Here is a 16027-nt window from a genome sequence, read left to right as displayed (position 1 = left end):
CTATTGTTGGCCACCTCCAACAAATAAAATTCAGTGTTTCTGTCCATTTAGCAAACCCGTTTTTTATTTAATTAGGAAAAAAAGATAGATATGTTTACATACTGGATACATATATGTAGACAGACAATATGTCTTTATTTTATTTTAGATGATATACTTAGATAGGTAGCACTGCTGTATCATGACCAGATCTTATTATTCCAATATGAACTACATATTCATGTACATATATACGTATAAGTATATAGTACGTACGTACATACGTGCGTACACCACCAGATTATATATCTAGTAGGGCCTCTCGTTGTAGATGTTACCACGCGGGTAGTAATTGCATGCGATGATGGTGCCGATGCCGTTGTTGGTGTTGCAGGTGACGCGGGCGCAGCCGACGTACGCCGTGCGCCTCCACACCACCTGCGTGTAGTGCCCGCACTGGTGGCCGCCGATGCAGCTGTTGCTGCGGTAGTCGTAGTACGGCCTCTCGCCCACCCAGTAGCTCATCGCCTCGGCGGGCGTCCCCGTCGAGCCTCCGACGCTGCTCCACCACAGGTTCTCGCCGTACTTCCCCGGGATGTGCTGCTTCCGGCAGTAGCGGGCGTGCTCCAGGGCTTTCGCCGCCAGCACGTCGCTCCACGCCACCCTGCCGACGCCGACCGCCGCCCGGGCCTTGTTGTGGAGCTGCACGAACACCTCCTTCTCGCGCGCCGAGAATTGCTGCTGCGCCGCCGTGGTGGTGGAGGCCATGATCATGGCGAGGGCCGCCATGGCCACCACCATCTTTGCTACTGATCTCATGTCCATACCCATGGTAGTGTACGTATCACCAATTGATCAGTTTCCCGTTTGGTCCATTTTTTTTATTTTCTTCCAAATTGAGTGTGATGTATATACCCAAATCAAATACCAAATCCCCAAATCTGAGTGCCATGCATGTACCCAAATCAAACCCCAAATCCCAAATCAATGTAACATCCCAAATCATTCACATCACAAATACAAATCCTAAGTTACTTACACACAAATCAACTACATCACAAATCTTAAAAAAATTACATACAAATCAAATACATCACAGATCGATTATACATCTCAGATCCATGCAATGAATCACAAATTGTAATAAAAGAAATTATACATCTCTCAAATAACAAATTATTAAAAAAATGGAGAGGAGAACCGACGCGCTGCCGCTGTTGATGCAAAAACACACACTGGCCGCGCGCTGCCGCCCCGTGCGCGGCAGCGCCGGCCGCCGCTGCGCGCGGCCCCTCTGCCCGCCGCCGCGCGCTGCCTCGCCGACAGCGCCAGCCGCCACTGCCCGCCGACGCCGGCCGTCAGATGTGAGGAGGAGAGGGGAGGAGGAGGAAGGGGAGGGGGGAAGAGGAGAAAGGGGAGGAGAGGAAGGAGATCTGAGATATAGGAGGAGGATCTGATCTTATCTAAATATATCGGTGAGGAGGAAGTATGATCTGGGACTTAACTGATCAGATATGGGAGAAAAATATGTACTCCCGGTTGGAGTTTTCAACCGGGACTAAAGATAGATTTTTAGTCTCGGTTGGTGTTATCAACCGGGATTAAAGATCTAAATGATCTTTACTCCCGGTTGATGTCACCAACAGGGACTAAAGATTGGTAATCTTTAGTCCCAGTTGGTGTTATCAACCGGGACTAAAGATTTTCGGCTCCCTGACATGCCTCTGACAGGCCATAAACCAGGACTAAAGATCAAAATTTTTATAGCCGAGACTAAAAACAATCTTTAGTCCCGATTTGTTCTTTTTGGAACGAGGACTACTGTAGAAAACAGCCGACGTAGCAAAGATCATTTTTCTAGTAGTGTATATGCCCCATTGATTTTCGACGGAGATCAGGAAGAATTATGCTTATATTTTGAGTAAATTACGCTATTCTTCACGGTACATGAAATTCTTACAGTGATGTGATAATGACACTTAAAATACTAGGACGGAGTCTCTTACCTAAAAGTCACAAAATGCAAGTCAACAATGTAAACATGTTTACGCTTCATTAATTATTTGATTTCTGCACAAGCCAGCCGCTTCTTTCAGCATCTAGCTAACTAGCTAGCATCTTGAGTAGCCTAGTGGTTACAGTGATCTAAGTAGCACCCTAAGATTCTGAGTTCAAATATGTAAAATCAAAGGTGTTTTTGATTATTATTCTGTGATGAACAATTGTCATCTGAGATTATTGGTTTTGATATTTGAAATTTATTTGCAAAGTGGTTTTGGAGATAATTGGATTTTACAGGTGATCTACAGGTACTGCTGTTGATTTGGGTCCGGTCAGACCGGGCAGTGGTTGCTGGTCAGACCGGCGTGTATCGCGCGGTCAAACCGGCTAGCCCGCGGTTTGACCGGCCGACGCTGTGTCGGTTTCGGTTTCGGGTTGTTTATTTAGATATCCGTGATTGTTTCATATTTATGGCTTCTAGATGGATACTATACGTATGTAATACTGTTGTTTGCTACTAATGAGTCAAGTTGGAGATAGCTTGGTCTCGGAATATGGTGTTTTTGGTTCTGGAAATTTTCGGACTTGTCCAAAAAGTTTTCGGAATGTCCAAAAAATCTCTCGTTGACTTTGCTGTTGGTGCTGAGCTGAAATTTTCGGACATGTCCAAAAATATTTCGGAATATCCGAAAATCTCAATTATTGTGCATAACGGGCAGAATCTGGGCTTTGGCTATAAATAGCCCCCTCCCCTCACTTGTGAGGGCTGCTGGTTCAGTAGTAAGTAGCGGAGACAGGGAGTGGTGAGCAGGGGTCTCCTCTCCATCTATATTTACTGTCAGTAGGCACATCCCTATTGTTGGCCACCTCCAACAAATAAAATTCAGTGTTTCTGTCCATTTAGCAAACCCGTTTTTTATTTAATTAGGAAAAAAAGATAGATATGTTTACATACTGGATACATATATGTAGACAGACAATATGTCTTTATTTTATTTTAGATGATATACTTAGATAGGTAGCACTGCTGTATCATGACCAGATCTTATTATTCCAATATGAACTACATATTCATGTACATATATACGTATAAGTATATAGTACGTACGTACATACGTGCGTACACCACCAGATTATATATCTAGTAGGGCCTCTCGTTGTAGATGTTACCACGCGGGTAGTAATTGCATACGATGATGGTGCCGATGCCGTTGTTGGTGTTGCAGGTGACGCGGGCGCAGCCGACGTACGCCGTGCGCCTCCACACCACCTGCGTGTAGTGCCCGCACTGGTGGCCGCCGATGCAGCTGTTGCTGCGGTAGTCGTAGTACGGCCTCTCGCCCACCCAGTAGCTCATCGCCTCGGCGGGCGTCCCCGTCGAGCCTCCGACGCTGCTCCACCACAGGTTCTCGCCGTACTTCCCCGGGATGTGCTGCTTCCGGCAGTAGCGGGCGTGCTCCAGGGCTTTCGCCGCCAGCACGTCGCTCCACGCCACCCTGCCGACGCCGACCGCCGCCCGGGCCTTGTTGTGGAGCTGCACGAACACCTCCTTCTCGCGCGCCGAGAATTGCTGCTGCGCCGCCGTGGTGGTGGTGGCCATGATCATGGCGAGGGCCGCCATGGCCACCACCATCTTTGCTACTGATCTCATGTCCATACCCATGGTAGTGTACGTATCACCAATTGATCAGTTTTTCAGGTCCTAATAATGAATTAATTCACGAATGGCTACTGATCGATCGATCTCTATTGGTAGCTAGCTAGCTAGACTCCTGTACTATGCAGAGGCGATGATTAACGCGTGCAGTTAGGCAGTATTTATAGGCGGAGATCACTGGGTGATCAACACGTATGGCTAATTAAGTACGGACAAACGTACAATGCTCGCTGGTTGTGTCTGTGCATACCTCGATCGATCGATCGAGCTGACATCGCCGATGCACACTGGTTAAGAATGATACCAGGTGAAACGGTAAATGCGCGTCAATCCGATCCAGCAGACATGGTCAACGTCAACCCAGCACAGACAGACTTGGTATATATCCTCGACCATTTTGAAATCCCTATAGAGAACTCGTCATCGTCCTCACATAAACCGATCTGTTGGCGAGTTCGATCATCCGAGATCTTCATCTCACTTTTTGGAAAAGACCGAAATTTCATGATTCTTAGAGCTTTCTTGCAGGAATTATTTAAACTTATAACTGAATCTGAATAAATAATTTTGACCAAATTCACAGAAAATTAGAAAAATTCAAGAACTTCTTTTAACACTTAACTTGAGATAGTGGCTAGATTGCCCGGGGTGGGTTTTGATACTGATCTCACCTTCTTTTAACACTTAACTTGTGACAAATTTAACTATCATATATTCTACGAAAGGTTTATCAAATTATTATCATATATATCATCTATTCTGTGGAATCTATTCTATGGAAGGTTTACTAAATTATTGTCATATATAATCTATAGCACGGCTGCCTACCTACTTTTGTTTTTTTCCCCCCAATTATTCTGGGACGTCACGACTATAGTTGGCCATAAGGCCCGAGACCCGACGTCCTAGCCCAGGGCACGAGGTTTTGACCCAGCCCAGGCACCGCATGGCCCGATCGCTGTCGGGCCCGCATCGGCACGACCTGGCTGTTGGGTCATGCCTGGGCTTATGCCTCGGCACAGTGGGCCAGCCCGGCACAGCACAAAGTTCAGGGAGGTGAAATAGACTTATTTTTAGCCATATGTATAGAGGGCACACAGAATAGGGAGGACAAATAGACGTATTATATGCATGGCACGGCCAAAGAGTAGGGACGTAAAATAGACTTATTAGCTATATATATATCACAACCCAAAGATGAAGGAGGGAAAATAGACTTATTTCAAAGAAAGCACGATGAGTTGCCTGTGCCTTGGCTATGCCTGGGCCATTGGTGGAGCACGTGGGCCGGCACGGCACGACTCGGCGTGTAGGTCGGGCCATGCCGCACGGCCCGACAAATCTTTGGCCCGGGCATGACCAGGCCTGGGCCGTGTCGGGTCGGGCAGCCCATTTGGCCATTATAGTCACGACTCACAACCAGACATTTTCTACCCTGAATTTTCTTAACCGGACGAATTACCCCCCGTTCAACTACAAGGTTGTTTTAGTCCTTGGTGACGCCAATGTGGTAATTGTCGACGGGTGATACCCGTAGACTGGATGAATAGGGTACCGGGGTACGTTGGTACGAGGATCTACACGGTACAATATCAAGCAAGCAAAAGAGACAAGGATTATACTAATTCAAGCCCTTTATCAGGTAATAGCTCTAGTCCAGTTTATATGGGATTCATATGGAAAAACACATAATACAATTGGAGTAGTGAATTCGGCGATATCGATGAGATCGTAGTCAATGGATTCAATGAGATCTCCTAGCGACTTGGCTTTACGCGCTTCGACTTTGTAGACTATGGTTGGTGTGTTGGCGATGAAATTCGATGCATTGAACTTCTTCTGGGGTGTCCCTTTTATACCATGGATCACCTTGGCTTCCAAGTAAGACTCGGAGATATCGGACCCTGTACGATATAGAAGAAACCTTATCCCCTCCGAGTAGAACTATGTTTACCTCCCGATTTGTAGGGATATTTTCCATAACACTTGATAAATTCCTTTAGCGCATACAGATACAACCTGTATATATACGCAAAGGCAAAGGTATACAGTACTAGTATATTACATAAGTCATAGGATAGGAGGTATGCTTATCCAGTACTAGTATATTACATAAGTCATAGGATAGGAGGTATGCTTATCCGTAACTGTGACAGTAATGTATTAACCATGTGGAAATCAATCAACAACTTAATAACATAAATATTCCTAAAATTAGGGTGGCCCTAGCTGTCATACTCATAGCCCTGTTTCTTCCACCTCATTCCCCATCTCTCTCTCTCTCTCTCTCGTCTCAACCTCAACAACAGTAAGGAGGATGTAACGGTAACCTCCACGAGCTTGGGGAGGAATGCCACAGCGCCCTCCAGAGTTGGCTGATGAAGGCGCCAGCTGTGTCCTCCAGGAGCCGATTGAGGAAGGTGGCAGCATCAACACCCGCAACGCGCCGCGCTGAGCTAGCTAGGGGGGAAGAGGATATCAATGGGGGTAGAAGGGGCGGTGTCGTGTGAGATGGGGAGGGTGGGGGTGGAGAGGTGTAGTGGGTGGTCGAGTGTGGAAGCGTCGACAACAGGAGGGGGTTAAGGTGATGATGGTCTAGGAGGAAGGAGAGGGGCCGGGTGCGATGTGGGGCTACATACCACCGCCATGGTGTGGGCAACAGCGGGTTCTGCAGGAGCAAGGAGGAGGCGCCAATGGGGAGGAAGCGGTGATAGTGCGACAGGTCCCTCCCATTTTCCCACCATATTTTCGTTCGATGCAAATTCAACGCTCCACAGAATGGACCGAAGGATTCAAGTTTTTGAAGCAATTCAACTTCAACATGCACTTTTCCTGGGCAATTAATTTAGCAAATCCGTACTTATTTATTTATTATTTATGTAAAAAAATACATACGTTTACGCACTACTGGATACACATTTTTATTTTAGATAATACATAGGGCATCATGACATGTGCAGAAATCTATCTATCTATCTAGTAGGGCCTCTCGTTGTAGATGTTGCCACCCGGGTAGTAGTTGCAAGCGATGATGGTGCCGATGCCGTTGTTGGTGTTGCAGGCGACGCGGGCGCAGCTGACGTACGCCGTGCGCCTCCACACCACCTGCGTGTAGTGCCCGCATTGGTGGCCGCCGACGCAGCTGTTGCTTCGGTAGTCGTAGTACGGCCTCTCCCCCACCCAGTAGCTCATCGCCTGGGCCGGCGTCCCGGTGGTGCCGGCGCCGTAGCTCCACCACAGGTTCTCGCCGTAGGGCCCCGCGATGTGCTGCGTCTGGCAGTAGCTCGCGTGCTGCAGGGCCTGCGCCGCCAGCGCGTCGTTCCACGCCACCGGCCCGACGCCGACCGCCGCGCGGGCGTTGTTGTGGAGCTGGACGAAGGCCGCCTTCTCGTCTGCCGAGAATTGTTGCGCCGTCGTGGTCGTGGCCATGGTAATCATCGCGAAAGCCGCCATGGCCACCACCATCTTTGCTACTGCTGATCTCTCCATGGGGTGTACGTACACCACCAGTTCAGTTTTCTCAGGTCCTAGCTGATTCACGAATTGTTACTGCAGCTAGTTGTATGTATATCTCTAGTTAGCTAGGAAGACTCCTGTATGCAGAAGCGATGATGATTAACGCATGCAATTAGGCAGTATTTATAGGCGGATCGATATCACAGGGTGATCTCAACACGTATGGCTAATAATTAAGTACTATACAAACATATGATGCTGTCTGGTAGTGATCTCTCAATCTGCAAAAACCTCGAGCTGACATCGACCGATGCACACTGGTTAGGAATATGATACCAGGTGAAACGGTCAATCCGATCCAGCAGACAAGGTAAACGTCAATTCAGCAGACAGACTTGGTATATACCCTCGGCCATTTTGAAATCTCTATGTATCGTACGTCATCGTCCTGACATAAACCAATCTGCATATGTTGCCAAGTTGGATATGATCATCGATTCGATCGGATGATCACCGAATTTCGGTGGTCACCCACGGTTTACACTTTTCAGAAAGACCGAATTTTGGTGGTCACCAAAAGTTCATGATTTTTGGGATTTTCATAACATCTTTCACGAAATTCTTCAAAATTTTAACTGAATTTCAATTAATTTTGACCAAATTCACAAGAAAATCCAATAAATTCAGGCGAGATAGTTGCTTGCCGAGCGATTCGAAATTACAAAAAGTCCGAACTGAAACCTAAATAACTGATATCACCCTGTTTTAACACTTGTGGCAAATTTAATTACTATCATCGATGAAAGGTTTATTTTTGTACAAGATTACAAATCTCTTTGTTTTTAGTAAATAACAGATAGTATCTAGCAACCTTGAGCTCGTAAGTGTCAGATCGAGACACCGAGGGTTTATACTGGTCTGCAACAGGTTGTGGCAAAATGTGGGGTAGTGATGGCAAACGAGGTGCCCAATCTTCCGTCAGGTGAAGATAACTATCGATTTGAAGAAAACTTGACACACACGATCCGAGCCCTGCAATCGCAGCACCACGTATCCTTTGGTTATAAACCTTGCAGAAACTTGATTAACCTCGCCGAGAAGGCTAGTCCCTGCATGCAAATTGAATAACACAAACAAGAACAAGAAAGACAGCAACTCAATTGCAGATGAATGATTAATCAGAACTCGAAGTTGGGGTTCCACAAACCGATGAACGGCGAAATTTGAATGGCCGAAATAATCTAAGCAAAACCGCACTATAACTATGATAATGTTAACACCAAAATTTGATATGGTTCTTTAGAGAATTCAGTTAAGGAAAGAAGTTGATTGGTAGATGGAAGTTTCTCAAGAGTCAAGATCAAGCTGAATTCAAAGAGAAATCATGAAGACCATGGTAAGGCAGTTTCATATAGTTAGTATATCTCTTAAATAGGCAAAATTAGTCATTTTCCTTTTGTTGTTAGGAGTCTTATCTCATGTCTAATCAGGACTTGTATCAACATAAGGGTATAAATATGTACATCCGGGGTCTTTATAAATTATCCACATAACAATACAATAATTATATTTCGCTGCATCGTCAACCTTTCGACGAGTTCTTTTTTCCGAGTAGGGCTGCATTGGTTAAATTCGATCTCAAGCGAGAAAGTAATTTCCGTCAATTTCACTTGTATAAGCGAGGAAGAAAAAATGCACCTTTTGTTTGATGAATATATATTGTAACCATGGTCATATTCCTGGTGGTGATGACCTCATCAGGTAGTACAACATTGACGGACACAATGCATAAGCGAACTCTCCAAACAAACCTTTTTGATCAGACTCCAGTAGAAACACTTCAGAAAATCAGGCATCCCATATATGGAATCCAAACTATGTATGAAGTGGTCCATGTATATGGCACGTGATTTTAATTATTAACTTTTAAAGTTAATTTGTCTACGGCTGGATGGATTGTCAAACCCAATACACTGTCTAGCTAATTAATCTTGTAAGACAAACTGCCTAGCTAGTTAATTACTATGGGCACCTTAGGACTATATAACTGTAATCTTCAATGTTTCTGATGAATGACGTGGGAGGTTGAAATTATCAAATGGGATACACACGTTCTCTTTTGGAACCTGCAGTGGTTAGCAGGTTATATGATCTGCTATTTTTTTCTTTCTGAAAGTGATGTATCAATCAAGTTGCAATTACTTTCGGGTTATTCAACTACTCTGATATATATAAAACAATAAAGTACACATCGATCGGTGGGCGGTAATTAATCAAAAGAATGTGAAAATCAAATCTGAAGTCATGGTGTATTACGTGTGAGTAGATAAAGGGATGGTTGCATTGTTCAAATTTGAGACTTCAGATTGATCCACCGAATGACGATTTTAGGTGGCCGGCCCATTTTATCATAGAAAGTGAGTCGATCGTTACAAGAGAAGAGATAAAAAAGGAGATGGATTTTTATCTCTCGAGAATATTTTCTCCTTTCTTACATGTCCCTAAAAACCATAAAACATTTTTAAAAAATTGACAATACATGCACGTTCAAATTCTTAGAAGTTGAATTCGAACATGATTTTTTTTAGAGTTATATATCTCATTAATATATCTTGTTTTTTTTAATCTTTGATGACTATTGAGGTGACATGCAATAGTCCCCTCGAGGGATAAACAAATTAAGCTAAGCTGAAAGCAGTATTATTTCTATAAAGCCTCTACGAAAATAGGATTGTCCTCGGCGATTTCTTAAGACATCTATCTGAGATACTGGTTTTCTCAAAGCTTTATTCGTTTCTCGATTGTGGTTCCTTGAAAGGACCATATATATGTTAGAATGATTTTCTCTAGGCTTTTCATAGACACATGTGGAAATCCAGCCCTAAGTAACAAGTGGGTTTCGTGCGATTGTGTAAATAGCTTATCATTTACATGTAAAAATAGTTGTGTACAATTGCAAGTAGGGTAGAGAAGGAAGATACAAAATAATCCCTTAAAAAGGAATATAATGTCTCGATGCAAATAAATGCCGTATTATAACTCTATCTACCCTATACTCTAACACGGTGTTTAACAATGTATAATTTGCTTGATATATTATTGCATGGCTTGAGTTCGAAAAGAAAAATCATGCAAAGCAGTAGAAGGAAATTTCAATATCATAAATACTATTGCACGGGATACAGTCTAGGGACAGGACACCTTAATGGCGAACCATTATATTCCATCGATGTAGATCTGTTTATCCACCGTCTTTCTCCCAACCAGTCACTATGTCCTCCTCCTTGCTTCCCTCCTCAAACTCCCCCATCCACATCGATCCTATCTCCGATCGCTGGAGAACCAATCACCCTTTCTACACCAGATCAAGAGGCACTAGTGAGAGTATGGATGCCGACGAGGTCACACGGATCCATCAGAATTGGTGAGGTCAATAAAGTGGGAGGCTATTGCGGTGGTGAGGTCACTGTTGTCATCGCTGAGGAGAAAGAAGAGGGAAGACACGGGGCCGAGGGGGACAAGGTCTGAGGCACCGGTGATAAGGCGGAGGCGGTCGTTCTGGGCATGGAGTTGACAAAGCGGACAGGGGGTGGTCGCAAAGTGCTTCTCGTCAGCTCTTTGCTGCTCATCTATATTGTCTACCAGTATGCCATCCTTGGCTGATGCCATGCATTGGGAATGATATCTCGGGGTATCACGGATGTTACCTGCTGGTATTAGGCTTAGTTTCTAGGTACCAGCAGGGTCTGGTACCCAAGTATCAGCTAGTATACATAGATACCAGGTACCAATGCTACCAAGTTTCATGTATCAGTTAGAGCAAGTATAATAGTACTTCCTCAATCGGTGATAACAACAGCCACATCATCCTTGTATTACATGGAGGAGGGAGAAAACATGAAAACGAAAGGAGCGAGTGCTTGTTGAAGCATCGGGTGATAGCACGATAATTTAGGCGGTATGAAATATTTTGTATGTTTTGTGGGCCTTTGGTTCAATTCGTTTCATTTAATTAATTATGATATGCATATTGCTGACACTAATGTCAGTCTATGATATAATGTTTCCAATCGTGCCTGCGCGCACGTATAAAGCCAAGTCGGTCATTTATCAAACATATTAGATTGGTTTAACAAAATGCTTATATTTTAGGACAGAGGGAGTAGTAACAAAATCCTTTATTCATCATAGTAAGTACGAATAACTTACAATATATATTTTACAGCGACGTCGTTTATTCCGTATACATATCTGATGATGCGTACATGCATATGTAGACATATATAGGCGCGCACACACACACAATCCGGCTGCATCTGACTAAATTAAGTACTCACTTAATTATATATAGTTATATGCTACTTAAATTAAGTAGAATATATATAGTCTAGTATGGGCGCTGATCGGGCCAGTTGCCGGGCGGGGAATAGTTGCAGCTGACGATGACGCCGCCGCCGTTGCTGCAGGCGGCGCTCGCGCAGCCGATCGACGTCGTGCTCCGCCACACGATCTGCGTGTAGTGGCCGCAGTCCAGCAGCGCCCCCCTCGTGCACGTGTTGCTGCTGTACACGTAGTCCGCCTTCTCCTCCATCCACTTCCCCACCGCGGCCGCCGCCGTCGCCGCGCTGCTGCCGGCGGCGGCCGGGCCGTACAGGTTCTCGCCGTAGCCCAGGTCCTCGCTGTTGGAGTGCGCGAGGCTGCAGGTGGTGGCGGCGAGCTGCGCCACGTAGCTCTCCGCGAACGCCTGCAGCGTCGTGCTCCACGCCACGTCGGGGAGGCCGACGCCCTCGCCGCGCCGGGCGGCGTTGTGGGCGTCGAGGAAGTCCTGCGGCGAGCTCTGCGCCGCCGCCGTGCTGGCCGCCATGGCCAGCGTCGCCGCCGCCAGCAGCACGAGGGCAAAGGCTTTGATCTGCGCCATACAGACGATGTTAATTAGCCGATAAGCTGATGCGAATTTGTCTTTCAAGCTTAGCTCTAGCTGCTAATGTGTGTGTAATTGTGTTGTGCTTCGATGTGTGTTGCTTGTTGAGGGTATTTATAACTGAATCAGGAGAGCTAGCTTAGCTCATCGATTGCATCAATTGCATGCAATACCATGGCTGATTGCACTACCAATATATATATATTTGGGACGTGGCAACTGGCAATGAACTTTCCAATTATTTTCCTGATCGATCTTTAATTTTCGAGTAGCAGTGTACCCAACGTACTACTCACGAACATACGACGACGATGCTAATACGACAGGGGTTGGAAAGACTTGGACTTGGTCTTGCACTGTCACGTTTTGCATTGATTATAATTAATTGGTCAATTCTAGCAAACTGGTGGCCATGGATGGATCCAAATTACTTTAATACCATGGCACGCGTTACCTCCATATACTTTCTTTAGCTGGGCAGGTGAATCAACTTGATGTTTACTTTTCTGTCATACATATCGATATCACACTATCTGGAAAAAAATCTTGCATGTCAAGTATTGTTGATAATGATGGGTAGCAAAGCACAGCCTTTTTCTACACATGATTCCAGTGGGAAAAAAAATCAGGCAACCTATGTAAATTTATTGAATTTAGTGGTATATTTATATAGTATATATACCTCCAATCATAAGTTAAAGAATATAATGTTGTTCAAGACTTCTTAAGATTAAAATGAGAAACATCCACAGGTCTTCTAGCTAGCTCCACAAGGTGGTGGGCTAGCCATCCTATGTTCGAAGCCTCACCCCTTCTAATTATTTGATATTATGTCATTCTCTAATATTTACTTTTTTTTGTTAAGATTAAAATGTCATCCAAATAGTCATATACACTTTTGACAAATTTAACAACATATGTATGATATCATTTCACAAATATACAAGTCTAAATTCAACACATATTGTATGTTGAAAACATAACAGATTAAACTCTAAATAATATAAACTCCAAATAGTATAGTTGTATTTCAAGCTAGCTAGTGAGTATATGTTAACGATTTTGCTAGAGTAGTAAGTGTCGACAGAAATTAGAGGAACCTTTCAGAGATAATTCCTTATATGCCATTGAAAATTGGTCTGATCCCTTATATGTCACTATAAATTGGCTCTTCCCTTATATGCCATTGGTCCAAATTTACGCACCCTCTCATACCACTACCGTCAGTTGACCGTGTGTTGACCGTTAACTCTCAAGTAAAAAAGACATATTTGCCCTCTTTGAGTTGTTAGGCATGCCCTATGCTCAGAAGGCTAAATACGTCTTTTTTCCTTGAGATTTAACGGTCAACACACGGTCAACTGACGGGAGTGGCATGAGAGGGTGTGCAAATTTGGATCAATGGCATATAAGGGAAGAGCCAATTTTCAATGGCATATAAGGGATCAGACAAATTTTCAGTGGCATATAAGGGATTCTCTCTTCACATTTTTAACCGCCAGTAGATATGCATTAAATAAGGTTGCTAACGTGAGAGGAGAAAAATCTGTGTGTTTCTTCTCTGTGCGCGTGTGGTAAGGATCAAACTGGAGACGCTCTACTTGAACGCTAGCTATCCACTAATCGCTTGCACCTGTATGCTTTTATGATAGGTATATAGAAATTATATTGTAATTACAAGCTATTTACAAATATAATTACATTACAATTATACTATTATAACATTTGAATTTTTTCACTAAAAAACTTTTAATGGTATATATTAGTAGTCCCATATGTTAATATTATCAAGTAGTAAATTCATTTCCACGTGTCGTACTCGTACCTTAAGAGAGTCGTATATATGAAAATGAATTTTTTAACTTCTGGTATTTGTAAAGCCAACAAAATGGGATTATCCCAGGCGGTTCATTAAGTCCGCCTGTGATTATGGTTTTTTTCTAAGCTTTTTCCCATTTTCACATATGGTCGCAATTCCTTAAGAGGACTATCAGTTAGAATGGTTTTCTTCAGGTGATTCGCACACACATGTACATGTGGAATTGTTTTCTCTGTACGGTTTGTAGACACCTGTGGAAATCATTCATTTCTACCGACTGTATAAATTGGTTACCATATCCGCCCATAAAAATAGTTTTCGTACCGTGCAAGTATATGGTATGAAAGAGAAGAAACAAAACAATCTACCGATAAAGTGTAAAGGAAATTAGTGTCCCGATACAAATCAATGCCGTATTATAAATATAGCTTCCTTATGATCTAATATTACGGAGTTTAAATATCTAACCTTATACTCCATATTAATAATTATTTCATGGCTAGTGAGGTCGAAAAGAAAATTCATACAAAGTACTCTCTCCTTCCCAAATAAGTGCAGTTTTGCACTGTTTATGTTCAACGTTTAACTGCTTGTCTTATTTGAAATGTTATTTTATTAGTATTTTATTGTTATTAGATGATAAAACAAGAATAATACTTTATGTGTGACTAATTTTTTTAAAAAAATTCATATTTTTTTCAAATAAGACGAACGATCAACTGTTGGACACGGATATCCACGACTGCACTTATTTTGGGATGGAGGTAGTAGTAGAAAGCAATTTTCATTATAAAAAATCATTTATATTTATTATAGTAAGTACGAATAACGTACTGTGTATGCATGCTTTACGTACATACATGAACATGTTTAATTTATTCCATATATATATATCTGATGTGTACATTCATGTAGTAATTAGTATAGTACTGTACTAGTAATAAATATATAACAAATCCTTTATTTATTACGTAATTATAAGTACAAATAACGTACAGTATATATGTTTTACATACATTCAGATTAATTTATTCCATATATATATATCTGATGCGTACATTCATGTAGTAGTAGTCTACTAGTAAGGGCGCTGATCGGGGTAGTTGCCGGGGGGGAAATAGTTGCAGCTGATGATGACGGCGCCGCTGCTGCAGACGGCGCGAGCGCAGCCGATCGACGTCGTGCTCCCCCACACAACCTGCGTGTAGTGGCCGCAGTCGAGCAGCTTCCCCTTCGTGCACGTGTTGCTGCTGTACACGTAGAACGCCTTCTCCTTCATCCAGTCGCCGACGGCGTCCGCCGCCGCCCACGCCTTGCCGGCGCCGCCCCAGAACAGGTTCTCGCCGTAGCCGCTGCCCGGCGGCGAGTGCGCCAGGCTGCAGCCGGCGGCGGCGAGCCCCGCCACGTGGTTCTCCGCGAACGCCTGCAGCGTCGTGTTCCACCCGACGTCGGCGAGGCCGGCGCCCTCGCCGCGGCGGGCGTCGTTGTGGGCGTCGAGGAAGTCCTGCGGCGTGTTCTGCGCCGCCGCCGTGCTGGCCGCCATGGCGAGCGTCGCCGCCGCCAGCAGCACGAGCGCAAAGGCTTTCGACGCCATTAATTAATACTGCAGAGATGTTAATTAGTAACAGAGAAGCACGATCCAGCAGATGAGTTTCTCAAGCTAATTAATTAATGTCTTGTGCTGAGACTTGTTGCTTGCTGAGGTATTTATAGCAGCTAAATCATGAGAGCTATAGCTTAGCTCGATTACAAGAGAGGTTGGAAAGACTTTAATTTAGACTTGGTCCTGCACTGTCACGTTGCTTCTAGTAGATGTTAATTACTCCCACTAATTAATTAATTAAGTGGTCAATTGTCGCAAACTAGCCATGCATGTATTCACACTGTACCTTATAGTCTTTGGCACACAGCTGCATACTTTCTTCATCTGGGCAGGTAGTGAATGCAATTTGATTTTATTTTTCTTGCTTATTTATATATCCTATAGCCAATAGCTCAACATACAAAAAATAAAGGAGCTATTGGATCATTTCTATGCTTAATCACAACCATCCATTTTGTAGCTACTATTCACCATTAATTAGTAAATAACTCAGCATTGAGTGATTCACTTAGTGTAGAACGTTATTACTATAAAGTTACACCATCACTTATCTTTGACCCCATTGGATCAATGACACTTTTATAGTTCATA

At 43.8% G+C, this 16027-nt stretch overlaps 5 protein-coding genes across 5 annotated transcripts; all 5 read right to left on the bottom strand.

The window, feature by feature from the left end:
- Positions 1–288: 288 nt before the first annotated feature.
- LOC127780890 (pathogenesis-related protein PRB1-3-like) lies at positions 289–804 on the bottom strand. Its single transcript, XM_052307879.1, has one exon. The coding sequence runs from the start codon at positions 802–804 to the stop codon at positions 289–291; it is 516 nt and encodes a 171-aa protein (XP_052163839.1).
- A 2317-nt stretch (positions 805–3121) lies between these two features.
- Positions 3122–3637, bottom strand: LOC127780856 (pathogenesis-related protein PRB1-3-like). The gene has a single exon (XM_052307830.1). It carries the CDS (start codon positions 3635–3637, stop codon positions 3122–3124), a length of 516 nt encoding a protein of 171 aa, XP_052163790.1.
- A 2976-nt stretch (positions 3638–6613) lies between these two features.
- LOC127780729 (pathogenesis-related protein PRB1-3-like) lies at positions 6614–7126 on the bottom strand. Its single transcript, XM_052307685.1, has one exon. The coding sequence runs from the start codon at positions 7124–7126 to the stop codon at positions 6614–6616; it is 513 nt and encodes a 170-aa protein (XP_052163645.1).
- A 4130-nt stretch (positions 7127–11256) lies between these two features.
- Positions 11257–12173, bottom strand: LOC127780377 (pathogenesis-related protein PRB1-2-like). The gene has a single exon (XM_052307279.1). It carries the CDS (start codon positions 12009–12011, stop codon positions 11481–11483), a length of 531 nt encoding a protein of 176 aa, XP_052163239.1. The 5' UTR covers positions 12012–12173; the 3' UTR covers positions 11257–11480.
- Positions 12174–14776: 2603 nt separating this feature from the next.
- Positions 14777–15493, bottom strand: LOC127780369 (pathogenesis-related protein PRB1-2-like). Its single transcript, XM_052307269.1, has one exon. It carries the CDS (start codon positions 15425–15427, stop codon positions 14912–14914), a length of 516 nt encoding a protein of 171 aa, XP_052163229.1. The 5' UTR covers positions 15428–15493; the 3' UTR covers positions 14777–14911.
- Positions 15494–16027: the final 534 nt, after the last annotated feature.

Source organism: Oryza glaberrima, chromosome 7 (assembly GCF_000147395.1).
Source record: "Oryza glaberrima chromosome 7, OglaRS2, whole genome shotgun sequence".
NCBI classification, from domain to species: Eukaryota; Viridiplantae; Streptophyta; class Magnoliopsida; order Poales; family Poaceae; genus Oryza; species Oryza glaberrima.
Note: the sequence above shows the minus strand (reverse complement) of the source record. Positions and strands in the feature narration are given on the sequence as shown.

Excerpts from the sequence above, each read along its gene's own strand:
- LOC127780890 (XM_052307879.1), bottom strand. The coding sequence starts at position 804 with ATGGACATGAGATCAGTAGCAAAGATGGTGGTGGCCATGGCGGCCCTC.
- LOC127780856 (XM_052307830.1), bottom strand. The coding sequence starts at position 3,637 with ATGGACATGAGATCAGTAGCAAAGATGGTGGTGGCCATGGCGGCCCTC.
- LOC127780729 (XM_052307685.1), bottom strand. The coding sequence starts at position 7,126 with ATGGAGAGATCAGCAGTAGCAAAGATGGTGGTGGCCATGGCGGCTTTC.
- LOC127780377 (XM_052307279.1), bottom strand. The coding sequence starts at position 12,011 with ATGGCGCAGATCAAAGCCTTTGCCCTCGTGCTGCTGGCGGCGGCGACG.
- LOC127780369 (XM_052307269.1), bottom strand. The coding sequence starts at position 15,427 with ATGGCGTCGAAAGCCTTTGCGCTCGTGCTGCTGGCGGCGGCGACGCTC.